The sequence below is a fragment of the Anguilla anguilla genome, chromosome 9, assembly GCF_013347855.1.
Source record: "Anguilla anguilla isolate fAngAng1 chromosome 9, fAngAng1.pri, whole genome shotgun sequence".
Classification (NCBI taxonomy): domain Eukaryota; kingdom Metazoa; phylum Chordata; class Actinopteri; order Anguilliformes; family Anguillidae; genus Anguilla; species Anguilla anguilla.
Window position 1 is genome coordinate 17931281 of NC_049209.1, and position 20947 is coordinate 17952227.

The 20947-nt window shown below is 40.6% G+C and overlaps 1 protein-coding gene across 1 annotated transcript; it reads right to left on the reverse strand.

Moving 5' to 3' along the window:
• Nucleotides 1-275: 275 nt before the first annotated feature.
• Nucleotides 276-20138, reverse strand: sms (spermine synthase). The gene is made up of 11 exons (XM_035432859.1): nt 19977-20138; nt 12827-12947; nt 10015-10102; nt 9850-9914; nt 9223-9398; nt 7740-7894; nt 7535-7624; nt 7217-7331; nt 6166-6245; nt 4025-4140; nt 276-3320 (listed from the first exon to the last, which is right to left on the reverse strand). The coding sequence occupies exons 1-11, from the start codon at nt 20020-20022 to the stop codon at nt 3290-3292; spliced, it is 1083 nt and encodes a 360-aa protein (XP_035288750.1). The 5' UTR covers nt 20023-20138; the 3' UTR covers nt 276-3289.
• Between the last annotated feature and the right edge of the window lie 809 nt (nt 20139-20947).

Below are 20947 nucleotides of genomic sequence, written 5' to 3' on the forward strand. Positions count from 1 at the left end.
CACTTCTTGAACAAAACGACCTTTAAACATGAGACATGATGGGCTTCACAGGACCACCCAACCCCTCCTATTTAACAAAGCACAGCTGAGAGGGTGTATATAGAAACAAAACAGACTGTTCGGATTGGTACAGCAGAAAGCATGCACAGTTTGGGTAGAGAGCTGGTACAGCAAAAATTGTAGTTACAGCTCAGTGTACCACAATAAATCACCGATGCCATTCAAAACTCAGCTGAAACGAATCACCTTACCAGTAATTTAGAGACAACTATGCATTATTGGTAGGAATACGTTTTAATTGGTTGTTTTGAAGGAACATACTTTATCATTTGATAAGAGAACAGCACGTGGGGGCAGTTAAATGTTTAACAGTAACAACTAGTAGACCTTATTAAGAATCGGTTCAGATCCATTCAGGCTTTTAAATTCTACATATATTTAGAAAATGCACATCCTTTGTCTGTGATTTCTTTGTTTACAACCTTCACAGACTGAAATGACAAACCTTCACCATTTGTGATCTGTAAGTATGTTCTAATGAAGGACTACAGCTCATATTGCTTTTCCACAGAGTGAATGTGAGGCAAGAGGAATTAAAACCAACCAGACCACACCAAACCAAAAATATTCCAGCATCTATGTTGGGTATCTTTCACCCCTTCCACAGAAGCACTTACCACCAGGCACAGCCAATCATGGGACAGCTACACATTTCTCTGGCAGACAATGTCCCATTTTGGAAATGCTGGACTTTTGCTGGGGCTGTTGATAGCCTTTTTTGGTTATTGTTTTTAAACCTGAATGACTGCCATGCAAAACATATGCAACAGTGCCTATTTACTTGTTTCATCCTCATTGTAGGACATAAGTCACACAGTTCCATTTTGTGTGGCATTTCTACCCAAATGAGATCAGGAAAAGCATGTTTAATCACAATTATATTTCTAACAGTGGGATGGTCTCTTGCAGACAATTACTTTGTAACTGTCACATATCACACTGAACGCTGGGTTTTTTCTACAAAAAATAAATAAATAAAAATCCACAAAATTCTCTGCTGTGTGTTATTACTGGTGAACAGATGAACCCTGGTCCTGGCCCCAGTTTTTATTCCCGACTAAAGCGAGCCCGCTTTGCCCTGAAATGCTCCACAAGGCACAAGCCTGTTTTCTGCAGACAGGAAATAGCAACCATGTTACGACAGTGTCCTTCAGAGACATTATCGCAAAAAGCCTCTAAACTCGATTGTGAAACTTCCTCCCTGAAGGCTGTTTACTGTTCAGTCCCTCCTGTCTAACAAGATAAAAGTGGTGGTAAATAGCATTTCATGTTCCAAGGGCAGACATTACTTACCGCTCTTAACAGCGTGTAAGAACAAATGGCAGACAAACAAAAGCCAGAGTCTCGTTTTTTCTCAGAGCAGGCCCTGAGAAGACTCCGTACATTCTGTTGCCTTTCCATGGATCAAATGTGGGAATGCTACTTGGGAAAAATAATACATATACTCCCAAACCCTAATCTTTAGTACTGCGCTGGCCTCCGAACTTGCCAGTTCTCAAATTCCCCCCTGCAAAGCAAGCCAGGTGTACACGTCTCAGAAAAGATCCTGTCTGTGGTGGTTGAGCAGAAATAACCTTCCTCATAAGCCATACAAGAGCACTTCTCAGGACAAATGGCATTGGTTAAATAAAACTAAATGCTTATGACAGGGCTATACCACATATTATGGACACACAATGCCTGTCACTGAACTCTAGTTGAACTAATCTGACAGTACTCGTACTAAATTGCGAGTAGATCAGGCCCACCAGAAGCAAATGCATTATGGAGCAGTAGTGGAACTGGTGATAACAGAATTTCAGTTTTTACAGATGTGTTCCTAGTTCCCACCTGTGCTCGTTGAGAACCAACAATTTAGCAAGCAGCAGAAACATTGAAGGAGAAGTGATTTCCATATCATAGAAGCTCAACTAAATGTGGACAAAAAAAGAACATATCAACATAATATCAACAATGAAATTGCTACTTATTTCAGAATTAGTAAGCACAACTTATGCCTCAGAAAACTGAACTGCAAAGACGCACTGCAGAAGAAAAACGGAGCCCATGTAAATACGCAAGGGGCTTGCTGTGCTGCATCGCAGTGAAGGCCCAGGAGTACAGGAACTGAAGAACGTGCGCACATCTGAATTCTGTCAAACTTACCCAAAAGAACGAACATATTTTTAAAGAAAAATACATCCAAGGCTGTGGATGTAATTCAGAGGGCAGAAACATGAACATACCATAAGCGTTTCAAGAACATGAACATACCATAAATGCAGCACATTCACACTTGAGCATCAAATAGTGACAGGTACAAAAGAACTCCTCTGCACAGCAGGTCTTGTTTTTTTTAAAGGAAATAAAGTACAGAAAACCACAGCACCCCGCTAATCGGTATTTGTAAAATTTAATAAATAAACTTCAACAAATCACCTCATCGGGGAACATGTGCATATGTATATGTATGTGCATGCTACATACAGTCAAACCTTGAATTTCCAGCATGTGCATCGAAAAATTTCACAGAAATGCACTGAACTCAAAGGAGACAAAGGTGTGGAGGGACAAAAACCAGCAAGGGAACACTAAGGAGAAGCTTGATTATATAACAGTCTTCACAGTTCAGCAAACAAATAAAAATAAAAGCACAAAACTAAAGGCAAAAGGACCCATTTCCCTTTTAAACCACATACAACACATCAACTGCAGTGGGTGGGGTCAGTGCAGGTCCTGAATCCCTGGAAATCCCAGAATGCATCACCATTGCTGGTCATCCTCAGGAAGCACCACATATCAAATCACATTCAAGCAAATGTTACAGAAGAAAGAACTTACAGAAGAAAAAGACCAATTAAAACTACCAAAAAAACAATACAATAGATTAAAATTGAAAAAACTGGTCCTATGGGTGCTTCAGTCTAAAAGATGAACTATAAAGAAATCCACAGAAGCAGGAGTTTGGCTGAGCCTGCTCTGTGCAAAAATGCTGAGTCACTCTCCATCAGTGTATCAAGCAGCTTCCACTCCATTCTGCCAGCCAGTGCCCCCCAGAGGCACTCAAAAACATTGCCCAAACCAAACTCAAACAAAATACATTCTTTTTTCAACTTCCAGCACAAAGTAAAACAGTAGATGTTAAAAAAGCAGGTTCAACACAAAAGGGACAGTAAAAACAGCGGTGTTTCTCGTCAGTGCTGTGCCATCATACAGGGAGAAGCCTGGGTTTGAGAAACACAAGAGGATTTTACTTCTTCCAGATTGTATAGAAAACCCACCTGCGAGAGTTAGTTAAGGAAAAAAAAACGAAACAAACAGAACACTATTGAAATTTCTGTTATTTTTGTCACACTCGGATGCATGCAACTGTATGACCACACACTCACAGATCCTTTCCAGCACACGCACATGTACCTTATTTGGAACACTGCAACAAACAGCAGTATTCCATTGGAAAGCTGCATGGTGAACACATTTTTGTTGTTATTCAGTTCTTAACTGATGAATTAAAGCAGTTGATTAAACAGTCAAATCCCCAATTGGGTCTGAATTTGATGCTGATTTTAATGTGAAACAGCACACAGTTTGGTATGATAATGAGCAAATCCTGTTTCTGAGAAAGAGAGCGTATGTCTTAGGTCAGAGATGCAAATACAGGTGAAATGTTACCGGAAAAGCAGTCGATTATTCATCTGGTCCAAAGCTGGTCAGTGCAGCTTTGAATTTCAAAGGCCCACCCCACCCAAACTGAATTCCTGCCTATGCTACTGGTGTGTGTGTGTGTGTGTGCGTGTGTGCGTGTGTCTGTGTGTGTGTGTGTGTCTGTGAGTGTGTGTGTGCGTGTGTGTGAGTGCATGTGTGTGTGTGCGTGTGTCTGTGTGTGTGTGTGCGCATGTGTGTGTGTGTGTGTACGCACATGTGTGTTTGCACGTTGGTGTGTCTGCACAAGTCCGTGGACTTGCCAGTACATCTAGAAGGATACAACTCCATGTACGATGGAACACATACAACCTCTTTGGAGAAATCTACAGGACAGCTGAGTTTCTCCAGCAGCTCCTCATACTGACTTAATGCCGCGGTCAGGTTCGCGCAGTTTCCCTGGAAATGACAAGAGCACAAATTCACGCACGGCACACTACCGTACTCAGTGTTCGATGCAGGATTCATTTACAGGGGCTTTCACGGACCCCCTACTATTTTAGGGGATCATTGTCAAATGTCAGGGGGCCACTAAAAATAAAATAAAAAATAAAAAATGGGTACTAAAACAGAGGTCCGATAGCCTTTGGTCTTGACCATTGAGTTTTCACTGAAATGCACTGAAAGCGCAAACACTGCGGCACTTTTTACATGTAGAGTAGAGCTCAGCAATATACATACACTGCCATGAAAAAATATTCAGCCCCCAATCCTTTTTTCACGTAGAAGATTGTCACAACCAGGGATTTTGATAAATGTAACTGGTAATTCTATTTGTTAATTCACAGTGCAGCCAAAAAAAGAAAATAAACCATTAAAATAAAATAAAAAACTGAAATTTCAACAATTCAGAAGTATTCATCCCTCTTGGTTGAACCATGTCTTGCAGCCATTTACAGCCAGCAGTCTTGTGGATAAGTCTCTATTCATTTTGAACAAAGTGATCGAGCAATATTTTCCCATTCCTCCTAGCACAATTTCTCAAGCTGTGCCAGATTAGTAGGGGAGTGGCAGGGGACAGAAACTTTGAGGTCTTGCCACAGATGTTTAATGGGGTTAAGGTCAGGACTCTGACTGGGCCACTCAAGGACATCAATTTTCTTCATTTTAAGCCACTCAATTGTTGCTCTGTCATGTGTCCTTTGGGTCATGTTGTCCAGCTGAAAGAAAAACTTCCTCCTCATTTTAAGCTTTCCGGCAGATGGAAGCAGGTTTTTATCAAAGATCTCTCTGTACTGTGCAGCATTCATCTTTCCATCAATCTTGACCAGACTGCCAGTCCCTGCTACTGAAAAACCTCCCCATAACATAATGGAGACCACCACCGCACAACAGTGGGGATGGGATTACCTGGCTGATGTGCAGTGTTAAATGTACACCACACATATTGCTTGGTGTTCAAAACAAAAAGTTCCAATTAGTCTCATCAGACCACAAGACTTTCAGCCACATCTTCGCAGTACCTTTTAAGTGACGTTATGCAAATTCTTTACGGGCAAGGATATTTTTTTTTCAGCTAGGGCTTCTTCCTTGCCACTGTTCCATAAACACCCTTTTTGTGCAATGTCTTGGGGACTTCTTAACATCACCCTTCAGTCACAGCCATGGACTTCTGCAACTCAATGTGACAAATGACAACACAGCAGCCTCTGTAGTAAATGGCATTCTTGTTCGGTGACGAAGTTCAGAGGGGCGGCCTGACCTAGGCAGTTTGGTTGCAGTTTCATATTTTTTCCACTTCTGTATGATTGACTGCCCCAAGCTCCAACTAATGTTCAATGCTTTTGAGATGGTCTTGTACCCTTCCCCAGATCTGCGCTTCTCTATAATCATATCTGGCTTATTTCAAATGCTCTTTTGTCTTCATTTTGCTTTGTTCTTTGGAAAATCTCTACCATGCCGTTGGCCCTCATAGAGAGAGGGGAATTATCCTCATGAATGAATTAATGTGTTAACATCAGCCTGCCCAGGAACAACAGATGGAAATTAGCGATCAGGCTAAATCTGGCACATTTACATCACAGAATAGTGATGGTGATCAATGTGTATTGTCCCTGTCAAATAAATACATAAATAAATAAAACATTTAAAAAAACAGGCGATCCACCAATATCCAACACAGGTGGAAACCATCAACAATTTGGGTGGGTTGATAAGGTAACACAATGCAGAGTTATAATTACAAAGGGCGTGAAAACTTTTTAAATCTCACAATTTTGGTTTTTAATTTTGAGTAAATTGTTGAAAGGTTTTGGACTTTAGACTATTGATCAGACATGATGTACAATGTTTTGTAGGTCATCTGGAAAAATATCCTACTTCAATAGATTTTAAATTTAAAAATATTTTTTAATTGAAAATATTTCGGGGGGCTGAATACTTTTTCACGGCACTATATTCTCTGACATGTTAAGCAATACTCACCTGTGTAAAGTATTTCCCACTGGGTCGTAAAACTTTGATTGACAGGTCCAGAATCAGACGCAGGAATTCCCAGGTGGAATCTGACAGGAGATGAGATAAGTATGACATAAGCTAACAAGCATCCCTTCCACTCTTCTAGGTAGTTTGCCCTACCTACAATGAGATAAGACAGACAGACACCACTGCTGCACAAAGTGTATTCTCTAAATGGTCTGTCACGGCCAAAACGACTCATTGGAGGCCAATACTACAGCACTTCACCCCAATACATGTTATTTATTAATGTATTTTTCTTAAGTAGCTTATGGAAATATGAGGAGTAGGTTCCACATTTTCAGAAAGAATACCCCCTGTTCTTCTGTAGAATCACTAGCATGGTTATCACTGTGTCCTCATTAACCATTCTGAATGATGGTTCTTTTTCTCTTTTTCTTTTTTTAAATGCTCTCCGTCTAATGCTTAGGGATTACTTGCACTGCTTTACACTGCTGGGCAGACTTTTCTCCTCGGCACATAAATGCCTATTTGCATCGGGGTATTCACAACCCTGCCCAGCTAGCCGCGCGACAGCACTCCCATCCCCCTCCTACACAGAGAAACTCGCACTCGTGTGTCAACTGCCATCTCATGTGCAAATTTTTTGGCAGAATGCGCTGCGGGTAAACTGGCCGTAGCACATGCAAAGAATTTTTGAACCATGAAAATGGGCCTTGAGCCAACTGAATGCGCTTACATTTTAAATGTATTCACAGAACCAAATGACGCAAGTTAAATTCCCGACCAAAACAAACATGTAAATACAAACATTTTCCAAAGTGAAGGCTTCACTTAACCATGAATGACTCCATTTAAACGATCAAATTAAAAGTGACCCTTAAATGTAAAACCACATGACTGAGGTCATTGCATTAGTAGCCAGTTTGTCACTGTAGCAAGATATTCAGCCTTACAAACATCATTTATAAGTACTTAGCGGTTTGTAATTAAATCAGGCTTAAGTGTTAATGGCCCTGATGGGTATTTGTGTCTATGACAGAGAAGCACAGGCTACCTTCCTCTGGTGCTGTGGAGATGGGGACTGCAGTAAGGTCATTGATGACGTAATCGAAATTCTTCCCCTCTTCAACAAACTTCTTCAGCACAGGGACGCAGTCCTCTACTAACACCTGGGAGCAAGGGGAGGGAGTGTTGAGGGGAAAAAAATAAAACAAATGGGGCAAAAGACAAAGACATGGAGAAAACAGACAGGGACATGGGAAGAGTCAGCAGGGGAGACGGTAGTCACAAGAGCACGTTCTTCTTTTCTCTCCCTTCCTCCCTCTTCCTCCCACACGTGTCCGCATCCTCCCATCCGCCCAAAGAGCCGCACCTCATAGCAGTCTCCTTTCAGATTGTCCAAGACATTTCCGCAAGTCTTCCTCATGTGCTTTCGACACCCATCAATCACCAGCTGGTCAATGTGGAGGCTAAGTCAAGGGCTAATGTACAATGGGGGACAGGATAGAAGGCTCTGCATAGCACAAAACACTGGCTGCTCTTACAGAGGGAGCTGCAGGTAGTCACTGAAAGGATATCTCCACCATGGTGATCATCTTTGGCTTAAGCTTGACAGCCTCACAGAGAATGCCCCCATCACCTCCCCCTAGAATTAGCACCTCCTTCCCTGTGTACTGCTCCTTCCCACTGCCCATGATGGCCTGCGTGTAGGGCAGGTCACTCTCTGCTAGGTCTGTGAAGAGAAGACACCATGCGCACGTTCAAACAGCTCAAAAAAATCTGCTTTCATGTTGGAGATCTCTTGGTGATTTTCCACACAAAGACAATCAGGTGTAGACACGATGGCCCTTCAAACAAGAAACCAGAGCAGTGATGGTGGAATGTGGCTTCACAGGGTGAAAACAATGGCTGTACTACACTATATGATCAGGTATTGTACGTGGCAGCGACTGACTGATCTGAACCACAATCACTGTTTACTGCAGACGGCAAAATATTTTGATTGGTTCAAACAAGTCAGTGACTGACAGCTCACTGTAGCTGCTCATTATGGCATTCATGAAACCTCACTCGTTGCCGTAGAAAATGCATTCAAAGCTGCAATTAACTAAAAATGGAGAGACAACTGAATTTAACTACATTTAACAGTGAAAGATGACTGCTACAATTAACTGTATGAAAGTGAGGAACGCTCACAATAATGAACTGTGTAGAGGAAGACTCACTGTAAAGGGGGAACGGATATAAAGAACTACACAAACGATTTTTAGGCTCACTGCCACAATTAGTGTAACTGATTACCTGTGTGATTGAAGTTAACATTCAGAGCTATAAATAACTGCGAATGAAGTGGACTCATGGCTGTAATTAGCTATCTGAAAAAGGCGAAGGGTCATCTGTAATCACATGTGAAAGTTAAAACATTCACAGATATAAGTGAAAGAAAGAAAGACTCACACAAGCGGCCAGCTTTCGGTTCTCAACCTAAGCACCGGATGTAATGCCGCCCCCTGCTGATATGTAGGTTTTGTATGATTAGGCTACCATTTTCATCTGCGAGGATCAGATGTGGTTGGCTGTGTGAGTATAGCTAATTAAACTTGTCAGATGATACTGAAAAGTTTAGGAGATTGCTAATGTTACACTAATTGTTTGATCTGGTCCAAAAATGCTTCTCTCAATATCGTAGCGTTGTTTGCAATCTGTGAATTTCCGCATTCATCGTCAATCTCACCAATGCAGAAACTTGGTGTTTAATTATCACCCGTGGAGAAGGGGGATGGGCTCATGTAGCCTTTTCATATCACTGCTCTGCGCAAACCTCGTACTACACGTGATTAGGAATGTGACCAAGGACATAACTGTTGAGCAAAAAAAAAATAAAAAATGATACTTTCTGGTTTTCGATGCGCTTCACAGTTTTCCATTGGCATCGCTGTCTTTACATATTTATATACTCTATGGACACACAGCTGTAAGTAGCTATATGACAGGAAGTACAGATTCACAGCTGTAATTAGTTGTATGAAAGAAAGTCTATGGCAGGAAGAGTGCACTTACTAACGTCTCCATTGAGGATGAGGATGTTCCCAAACTGCGCCGAATGCAGGATCTTAATGTTCTGATAGACTGAGTCCTCCTCATACACAACCTCGTCGATATCATACTCCACCAGTCTGCCATCGGCTGTGGGCCAGTACCTGTCCACCTTGGCCCCCCGCTGCAGTGCCGGGAGCCTTGGGAACGTGGACACAAGTCAGACGCAAAGGAAAATCTTTGTTTCAGCAACTGTGCAACACAAATTCCACAACAACTGCCACAAACTCAAATTGCTACAGCTCATGTATTAATATGCTGGGACAATTCTCAAAAACACATTGAAAATAAATCTGGCAATAAATCTTATCCATTCACATGTTGGAACACATCCACAGATATTTTCACTGTAACACTCTCCACAGAAAACTGAAGAGGAAGATGTGTGTGAGGTTGATTGCAGTCAGAGAAACCATTTGTCTTCCTTGTTCCCACCCTGAAACCTCTCTTCACACAATTAGCCGTTACACAATCCCCCCTCAAACAGTGCATATGCCTTACGCTCACGACCTGGTCTGAGCATTAGATTTATCTCAGGCTGTAAAGGGGGAAAAAAAAGCAAAAGCAACTTAACATTGGAAGTTCATTGACCTTTTAATCCTCCTGATATTCTTGTGTAGAAGTGTTTTCAGCTTCTTTTCCAGTGCATTCAACAGCTAAAAGGAAAAAAGAACATCAGGTATCAGATTGGTGGGTGTCCATCACCCTGTAGGGTCTGTATTCTCACTCATGGCAAGGGAGCCCATCATCACCTACATGGTCTACTTGCATGAGGTTGTCTGCTTCATAGCACTGCAGGTCAATTGTCACCAGCCCATGCTTGTGGATCCGTAGAACAACAAACCTAAACAGGAACATTCGATTGGTTGGGTGCGGATTGGACAATAGGAATACAATTTATGAAAATACGGCAATTACAGTCAATGGTGACTTCGTGAAGTCATCAACTTAACACAATGATGCTGAGATAAAAATACTTAACCATATATAGATGGGTATAGATGGCTCTCCAAGTAAAACCCTTCATTTAACTTAACTACATAAATGCATGGTTGAGTTACATGCTCGTTGTGCTACCCTACGAATATTAGCAACCAAGTAAATATCCACAAAATGGGTGAGGATAGTCATATGTGCAAAGGGGTTAATAGTGCCAAACTTCAAGAGATTTGAATGTCAATGTCCTGAATGGGAGTCATTCCAGATGTGCTTTATATCTTGGAGGTCCCAATACATAAAAATAATCTCAGGGGTATGAAAGTGATCTTCTTCCACCAAACACACAACTGTCCAGGGCAGTTTGGTCAGGCCTAGTCCCGCCAGCTTGGATGTAAACTGTACTGGCTTCAGGCCATGTTCAAAGCAAAGTGTTTACTCCATAAAAGGCCAGTGGTGTGCAGCAGTGATTCATCCAGGCTTAGACCCTAACAAAGGCCTGCACAGCTGCGAGTGCTGCACCCAGCACAGAAAACAGGAAGTAAACCCTAAATCCCTTAAATCAGATAGACAAAGTCCTTTACAATAGCAGGCCACCAAGCGGGCCCTGCAGCTCAGCCTGAGCCATTGTTGGGTCGAGGAAACACTTAAACAGGCAATCCAGCACCGTCCTGGTGGACATGTGACACCACGAGAGTGCCAGGTGAAAAGCACCACATTCAGCTGGGATTTCAAAGGGCAGAGATTTTACATGAGTACTGTCCCAGTGCCTCATGCTTAAATCAGAGACGTCTCGGCCTCTCCTAAGGAATACGGTTCCTCCCTTTCAGTTAAGCCTTGAAGTGTTGTGACATCATCACTGCATTTGCCATAAACAACAGATCAATGTCAGGAAGCAACAGCATAGACTAATACACAGATACGCATCTGCACATATGCCTGCAGGACAAAGTACATAAAGCGTATGGAGCGGATGACAGGGTAATGGTATTCTCATGGATTTGTGAGGAGAAAAAGTGAATCTGGTCCCTATGTTAGGAGAAACAGAGCAGGATTCAGTACTTCATTAAATTGATGGATATACTATGGAGTCGGTGGATTCTACCTGCCTTGCCTGTCTTGATAGAACCATTAGGGTAACTAAAGAAAACAAACATGATGACACACCGGTGGTGCAGTGTTGGATCCAGGATTCATGTAGAGGCCAAACAGACCACCTACTTTTTTTAGGGCGTCAATGTAAAATGTTAGTGGGTCATTATTAAAAAAAAAAAAAAAAAGACCTGGGAAGTGAACTTACGTTTATTGTAAAAACACAATAAATGAATATTTAATCAACAATAAATGTATTTATATTTTATAAAAACACACAATAAACAATATATTCACTGAACGTATTGTTTACTGTGTTTTTACAATAAGATGAATTAACGAATACATTTCAATAAATTAATTTCTTAACTTTTGTATTGTCTTTGAATTATTATTATTATGATGATTATTATCATTCCAGAATAACTCCTTCTACAGTTTTAAAGCCAAAAATACCAAACGTGGCACACACCGGTTAGGCTGCTCCCTCTTTAAGCTCAGTATCATCTTAATTCATTTAAAATGATTTATACTTTTTCAATAATCAAACATTCCGGCAGTTCAACAAACAAGCGTCTTTTATCATGTTAACCTTTGGGCGAACTCTAGCAGGATCCTAGGGTAATTTGAATGCAATGCCAAGGCAGCACATTTATGTGCTCTGACCAACATTAATCATTGCAAGATTGAGTAATGTAAGGACAAAGTTAGTTAACTAGCATTAACTTTACTGCTGAGTTTGCAGCTACAAATTTGCTACTATAGCCAATATTCCTTGGTAACCAACTCGATAGTTCAGACAGCTAGTAAGCTAGCTAGATAATTTCAATGTACCAAGATGACGTTAGCTAAACAGACACACCACTAATGGATATATGGCAAACTAGCTGGTTAGCTAACAAGATAATACTGTGTTATGTGTCTGTGAAGATAGCTAGGTAGCTATCTAGCTCACTTCGCCAACTAGTGAAGTTAGCTACAGTAGGATGAAAAAGTATTTCCCCTTCCTGATTTCCTCCATTATAGCTTATTTGTCACATAGAACGGTTTCTTCAGACAAAATGTAACATCAGACACAGGGAACCTGAATAAACACAAAACGCATTTGAAAAATAATTTCACTTAATTTCAACATTTTGTCTAAAAATCTGAAATTCAGTGACAAATATGCAATACAGGAAATCAGGAAGTAAATCAAGACTTTTTCATAGCACTGTACATTAATACAAGACATAACTAACATAAACATTATTGATTATCAATACATAACATTAGCCACATAAAGAACATTAGCTATATTGACTAATTTGTGACATTTTGTAACTTTACTACTGATATGATAAGTTCTAGCATTATGTTAAGTTACTTACAACGCAAATAGTACTATTATACTTTAGTTTTTTCCGCCCAGTCAATCTGGAAGGGGGTCACTTGGCCGATGCATCAATATCTAGTGGGTCATTTTTATGATTTTTAGAGGGCCAATGGCACAGCCTAAATAAAACATTGGTGGTGGTGATGATAATGATGGAGCACACACCTGCCATTCTTGCCAATGAAGGTTGCCAAGTAGCCATGGCCTTCTGTGTTGTGAATGGTTTCTGTCATTTCTTGTTCCTGAAAAATTGACTGCAATCCACGCACAGTCGTGGAAGAGTCAGCTACAAAGGGAGTGAGAGAAGACAGAGTTGAGTAAGAGAGAGGGGGGAGAGAAATAAGAACCCAGTGAGTACATTAATATGAATAAGTAACTATGGGAAAAAACTGCAGTCCAGCGCCATATGATGTAGAACTTTTTATACAATGTAGAGCTATCATCTTACTACCCAGTCCCCATCAATCAATGTGTAAGCAAACGCACATGGTGCATGAAATATAGGTTAGTCCATCCATCCATCTATATCCACTTATCCCGGGCAGGGTCGCGGGGGGTGCTGGAGCCTATCCCAGAATGCATTGGGCGAAAGGCAGGAATACACCGAGGACAGGTCGCCAATCCATATCAGGGCACACACACCATTCACTCACACATACCTATGGGCAATTTAGAGTCTCCAATTAGCCTCCCTGCATGTCTTCGGACTGTGGGAGGAACTTTAAGGGACTACGTTGAAATCTTACGTTTAAAAGCTTCTAAACTATATTTTTACACTAAATTTGACATTGAGACAAACAGATTTTGAAAGCCAAGATATTGTTCTGCTAAAATAAGATACAACCTTAAAACATTTCTGACATGAACATCGATCTATATGAATTTGGTCATAGCGATTTCCGACCGACTATGATAGAACAGTTCACATATAGTTTTATATGTTTTAAACGTAAGATGACAAGTATGCACCGGAGTTTTCATTGGACTGACGTTACTGAGACATACAGATCACAACAAAGTCCCTACGTGTGACTTTTAAAGGTCCATGAAACTGCAATCAGTGAAGTCTTTGCTGATGTGTTGTTTTCATACTTTTTTGCATTCACAAATGGCCATGGGATATTTTTAAATGATTCTTAAAATTTTTGTTTTAAAAATAATTATAAGAGACTGTGCCAAAACTATCTTGCTTTCCCCCTTGGTCAAACAGCAGGTTTTCAGTGGGTGGGGTTATCTTGGTGTTAGTTACATAACAAAACCCTTACGATCAGTGAAATCTTTTCAAGCTAAGTTGACAATGCTGAAGCATTGGCCCTTCTCTGGTTGCGGAGAAAGCCACCCCCTTTTTCATTTTCACAAAAATGAGGAGACAGACAAGAAATGGGTTTTAGTTCTGGAGCCCACTGGCACTGAAATATTACAATAACCCGTGTAGTTAGTATTTGCAAGGCCCATTTTCGCCAGGAACTTGTCGCAGAATGCAGTGGATTGGTAAGTAGGCCTACCATTAGCTAGCGACAATCTTTCAAGCATAGACATGTGGAAAGAAAAGTTTATTAGGGTGCAATGCCTGCTAGAGTTTGAGGCTGCTATAGTCTAATGTTAGTGTACAGTAGCTCAGTGTTTCAACCGAGTTTATGTTGCTTTCTGAGGTTTATCTGGTAGTGTAAGGTTACTGCTCTAACCGGCTCTAACGTAGTTTGTGATGAGGAACGCTATACACATGCAAAGCTCAAAGTCATGCGTGTTGAGTCATAAATGGTATGACCGAGTTCAAATTTCATCAATTGGCTTTATATGGTAAATGGACTGCATTTATATAGCGCTTTTATCCAAAGCGCTTTATAATTGATGCCTCTCATTCGCCAGAGCAGTTAGGGGTTAGGGGTTAGGTGTCTTGCTCAAGGACACTTCGACACGCCCAGGGTGGGGTTTGAACCGGCAACCCTCCGACTGCCAGACAATCGGTCTTACCTCCTGAGCTATGTCGCCTCAGTTGGCTTTATGGTTTTCCAACTTCCAAACTAGCACAAACCACTCAGATTAAGCATATCAGCAGCACTGGGGGAGGGAGGGGGCATGATGCGTACTCTTTTCTGAATAAATACCAGGAAGATTTTTTGTAATTATGCCACTTTTGAGTGTATAAATTCAGATGTAAGAGCCATCTGGAAAAGTGGTGGAAGACGGTATGGCTGGACATTTAAGCCGCGTTTCCACCAAAAGTACTTTTAGTCCCAGGAACTACTTTCCAAGGAACTTAAAAGTTCCTTCAGCCCACTGTTGTCTGCGTTTCCACCGCGGTCTAAAGTCCTGCGAAGATTAGGCAAATTAGCCTACTGACGTATGAAAAAGCGACGTTGTCGTCGGTCCATCTGCCCTGATTTCTTCTGTAACCCCATACTACCACCGAAGTAGCCTACATTCTTTTCTAATAACCGGGACAGCCCGGAGGGGTTTATTCCACATACAACGGGTTACCAACAATGACTATATATGGTTACTTTTGTATTTATTGATTTTTATCGATTTAATCACCTGGAATTGCAATATTCTTCTGCAGCCGTTTGGGCATATTTTACCGTTGTCAAGCAAAACTGTCGTTGGTAGTTGAACTTGGACCGTTGTTATGCAACAAATAGGATATAACAGGCCAATAGTCAGATTGTAACTGTTTTATATAACTTCTCAAAAACATTCATTATGTTTTTATGCGAACATTCACTTTCATGTCTTGACATCCGAGGCGACAGAATGCATTCACATTTCCAATATAACTGGCAACAACAGCAGAAAACATGTACACGTTGTAAACAATTTGCTGTTTGATTACTTTCTCATCGTCAATTCCATATAGTCTAATCGCAAAATGACAAGAATAGAACGAAAACTCGGACTTGCGTGAAAATTTAAATTAGCAGTGGTACAGCCACCGTTTGCTTTCCTTCAAAGTTACTGCTAGCCGAGCAGCGAAGTGTGCCCTCCAGATGCGAACCATACACCATAAATTAGTCCATAGTCTTCCTGGTCTTTTTGTGGAATTGAAGAATGGCAGAGTAAAATTACGGCAGTCTGAAAAAGCTAAAGGGACTATTACTAGAATTAACCTGTTATTTTACCCTGACAAAAAGTGTGGAAGGTGATTTCCAGTTTGCTTTTACTGTATCACCAATGTGAATTACGCATAACTACCACATACCTCGCATAACTGTATCAAACGTTTTGAGTCAATTACAACGGGCTAACAAAGAAAATCCGGAAGAAAATATTCAGCAACCGAATTAATCCGTTTGAGAGTTTTGGTACGTAATATGCTGTCCCAGCACGAATGCTTAGCATTTTATAAAACGAATACTAAAGCAAGAAAAGAACAGAAGAGCACACATTATAATTCCAAGACGTTGGCAGGCTATAACCAAAACTAGGCTACTGTGCCGCATAACATACAAGTTTGATTTGAAGTCATTATGAAAATAAATCGGTTTGCGGCTGCAGATTTTTAAACATGGCGGTTGAAATAATTCACTGCAAGTAGTCGACCAATCAGACATTTTCAGCGCTTGCGCCCCACCCCAAAGGTTCCGGTACTTTTGGAAAGTACTACCCCCCGAGCAGGAACTTTTTTTGGGGGTAAAATAAAGCCCCCGGAACTAAATTTAGACCCTAGTTCCTGCGGTCGAAACGCACTGAGTTCCTCAAAAGGTTCCTAGTTCCGGGGTAAAGTTCATGTGGTGGAAACGCGGCTTTAGAATGCCACAGCTAACATTGCAGTGTTTATGCACCCACCTCAAAAAATCAGTTCAACATACAGTGCAGACACGTTCAATTCAGGGCATGGCAGTCAATATGTACCAGATCACTCACAACACATCAGTTATGCTGGAGATGGTGTGGTTACTAAATTAAACCAGGGGTGAGTAGATGCTTAATGTGAAAGCAGTTTAGGAATTTGGGCTAGGCACCAGGGAACTCCCTTGTCTTTGTGATCAGTGCCATTAGATCTTGAAGTGAGACAACACCGTAGTCAAATATCTCAGCACCTCCAAAAGCACAGTATCCCCATCACTGGGGCTTTGGTGACACGTAAGTCCGGGTCAATTAAACACACTTTTGGACTGCATCGTCACTGATTTTAATGGATTAGGCATTCTTAATCGGTCTTTTTAAGAAACCCCTAGAACCAAAATTACACTTGTCTTGGATCCTTATTAAGGGAGATATGGGCTGACAAAATTTTGGCAAATTAATGTGACTCCATGACTTTGACTTGCATATCTACATTACGATAGGTCATAGAGAAAGGAGTTGTATCATTTTAAAGGACTTTTGCAGCCGTATCTTTTGCATACATATTATTTTCACCCCAAAAATTAAAGGTAACAGTTATTAGTGATTATATCTTGAATGCTTATTTGCAAAAAATATAATAATAATAATTTCAAAACGGTGCAAAGTTAGGTTTCAAAACCTATCATCAAAACCTCCAGAAAATTTGTTCTTGGTTTTTTGAGTTCTTGTCGATATATCATTGTTATCTGAATTGGTATCAGATTACAAATACCTTACAATGCTGTTGAATAGGATCCGTACTAACAGACATAGTCAGGCACATACAAAATTTCAATGCATTACCTTCCTGATTGGCCCTTCTTAACATGTGCTTACCTCAGGGGTTACTCAACTGCAAGCATAAGAGGTTATGTTGCAGTCACAAAAAAATGTATCTATTTTGAAATATTGGTTTTTTGAACATAGATTTTCAAGATTATAATCACTCACAACTCTGTTACCTTTACTTTTTGGGTGAACATTGTGTTCATGTAAAATAGCTGGAAAGGACCTTTAAATGATACAAAAACAATGTCCCAATGACCTATAGTAATGCAGATAAGCCAGTCATCGATTTGCGATAATTTGCCCAAACTTATGGGTTAGCCCAATTTAATTATGAGCTAATCTGAGACGAGTGTAATTTTGGTTGCAGGGTTTTCTTATAAGACAAAATAAGCATGCCATATCTCATTAAAATCTGTGACGATGCAGTCCAAAAGTGTGCTGAATTGGCCAAGACTTACCCTGTTCTAATTGGCTCACAGAGAGGATACTGCACTCGGTTTTTCTTGCATTTAAATGTCTGGGCTGGGCTGTTTTTTCAAGCTGCCTACACGAGAAATTGTGCAAAAAAAAAAAAAACAACCCTTCAAAACCATTAGACAGGATCTGTTGATACAATTTATTGATACAGTTTTGACGTGAATGATACTGCATTTCAAGTTTTCAAGGTTTTGAGGGGGCAGGGGCAACAACTGCCCGTGCCACTTAGGTGTCCCCTATATTGACAGAAACCGCCTACCTTAATTGATTTATGCTGTGTTTTGTCTTTATAGGGCAATTGTTGGTTTATTTATGTCATATCTGCTGACTTTAACATTTATTTATAGATTATAATGCAATGTAATTGGACATAATTCCATGAAAATATCCAAAATACCAGATAATGGTTTTTGCAAATATGCAACTTCTTTACAGTGAAATGAATGGGAAATTGAGATTTGACTATTCTATTCTAGGCAAATACCCTCATTACACAATGACGGTGCCATTAAGCCCAGACTGACCGCAGCTGCTGTCACACAATGTCAGCACCTAAGCCATATTTAGAGCCAGGAAAAACCTTGGCACTCTATTGGCACAAATTTGGTTTTCTCAAGAGGTCTCCTATCTAAAGAAGCCCAGCCCTGCTTAGCTTCAAGCACCAGGCAGTATTTTACCTCAGTGTATTTTTCCGTATAGCTTATATAAGCACAAGCCTTCAGTGGGGGAATAGCTATCAGGCTACCTAAAAAGGTGACAGCCAACAAAACTTTTTGAAAGCATAAGATTTGCCTAGTATAGGATTTGAGAATAAGCGCTGAAATGTCACCGTGCTCCAGCAGTTGCAACTGGTATACTAAAGGCAAAGAAATTAACATAATATAACCTAGCTGAGATGGACCCAAAATCAGGTGGACATCCATCCCTTGCAGTTTAATTTCCTCTTCAGCACAATTTTTATTCCCTATGGTTTAACACACTGGTTCAACATTGAATAGGTCCAACTGTACTGAACCAAGTCCATCTAGAATACAAAAATGATATCTTTGCAGCACTTAACAGCACACCCACAATACTCAAAACTTCTGTATTAGTGAAGTGTAAATATTCACTAAATCAATCATTTAGTCACTCTGTTCACATAGATTGCCACCACACAAAATAATGCAGACAGGGTGAAAAGCTAACTGTGACAACACGTATCATAAATTACGGCTGTTTTTAAAAATAAAGTGGAATGCAATATTGTGAAACCCTCACCTCAGTGGCACAACTGAAAAGCCAGGACCACAGCAACAAATGCAAATGACAAGAATTCATTCAAATGAAGGGCTTGAAGGTAATTTTGGTGAAGTGGACCCCGTCAACTTTCATTTTGCTTTGCATGCGTCATTACGAAAATTAATTTTAGGTTAGATACAGTAGCCGAAAAAGCATTTTGTAAAATGTTTCCCATATCGAATTGATACTAAACAATAGATTCACCAAAACCATGGGAGGCAGCTGGCTAACTAATCACCAAAACAACAGAAGCTAACTAACCGTGACATTATTTTATAAGAAAAATACCCACTCCGCTAACATTACAGTAATGCGTTACCAAACTAGCCAGTGCATTGCTAAAAATAAGCATCGGCTAGTAAGCAAAAAAACAACCAGTCGTATATAAATCAAAGTTGACTTATGAGCCGAGATGGCTTATCCATGAACCAACTGCTAAATGTAAACCCCTAAAATTGACAAGTAACACATCCATGCAAAATGCATATTTCTCTATCTTACATGTGTGGCATTATTTTGAGTCTTCGCCGAAGCTACACTCATCTTCAAGCTAGCTAGATCGTTGTAGCACGTAGCGAGTTAGCCAACTGCCTGAAATCAAACACATGCTGCATCCAGCTATGACAGAGGACAAGCCTCCTCGAGGTTAGCGAGCAATGGAAGGTCAAATTCTTGCCGATTGATTGACCAATTATCAAACATACTTACGGAGACAAAAGAGAGTGTACACTATGCTACATAACATGTAGCGACACATAGAGGTTACTAAATGTACATATTAGCTAGCTAGCTACTACATGAAATTGAGTACTGTCTCAAGTAGCAATAGCTTCATGCTAAAAAACCACCGTGGTGCTGGTGCAGGAGACGGAGGCCCCTGGTTTGCCATGTTCATGGCCTGCGCTTCCTCTTGCACATACGAGTAAAACATTGTGTATACCTGGCGCAGAGAGGCTGAAGTCGAGAGTATAGTGTCGTACGGCCATGATGAGTAGCAGCCGTCTGCCATGCCTGGTGTACACTACCGGTGATAAGCCGCTACAGACTGCGGAAATACACTGGGAGTGCGGTCGTCTGGCAGAGACAGGGGTGGGAGGGGCTCTCATTCTTTCTTCTTTGGGTTTGGTTCGGGTTAGGGGATTAATACGACTCAAAGTTGCATACACTGTCACCTACTGTGCTGGAGCATGAGGCAAGTTGCAGACTACTTGCATTAAACTCCCTCTTAGAAAACTAAAAAGAGCCTTACCAACCACTTCTTTCCCCTGTCCTCCGACTAATATTTCACATATAGCCCATCATACAATTCACAAAACATCAGCACATGTTCTACCATTTCCTCTTCTTAACACTCATGACATAATCTTGTTTCATGTCTCCCAATAAGTCTTAATGATGCATTTAGCCCTGCGTTACCAAGCCGTGATTACATCCTTAATCCGTCTCCTAGAGTAGGCTAAATCATAGAACAGGACTTAGCCATTGACATTTTAAACCCCCAAGTCAGTGTCTTCCACAATACTAGCATCTTCTTGCATCTTCTTATATTTCACATTCCCCCTTCTTTTCCAAATTGCTCCATCATATACATACAGGACCACACCCAACTGCCTACCCCACTTTCTTGAGTATGTCTGTCATCTATCATTTTTGTGAATAATACTCTGGTGGGATGTAGCATCCAGACTATTGCCTGTTGTTCTGCATTGAGTACACTAATTAGCCTAGATCTGTATTTTATGTTTATTTTAAAATTTTGTTTGCATTCTCATTTGTTTTTGTTTTTTTATTTTAGTCTATGTCTTGATCCTATGCACCATTTTCATGTACATATAAGACATAATGGTGGTAGGCCTACTTCTATATGATTTGTTGAAAGAATAATGAGAGTTCCAGTTTAAAAAAAAGAAG

Bases quoted from the DNA above. Each gene is read 5' to 3' on its own strand.
- sms (XM_035432859.1), bottom strand. From the start codon at position 20,022: ATGGCCGTACGACACTATACTCTCGACTTCAGCCTCTCTGCGCCAG. The intron at 12,948-19,976 runs GTATACACAATG...CTCCCTTTGTAG, and splicing joins CTTCAGCCTCTCTGCGCCAG to CTGACTCTTCCACGACTGTG. The intron at 6,246-7,216 runs GTAGCCTGTGCT...ATCTCCTGTCAG, and splicing joins CTCCACAGCACCAGAGGAAG to ATTCCACCTGGGAATTCCTG.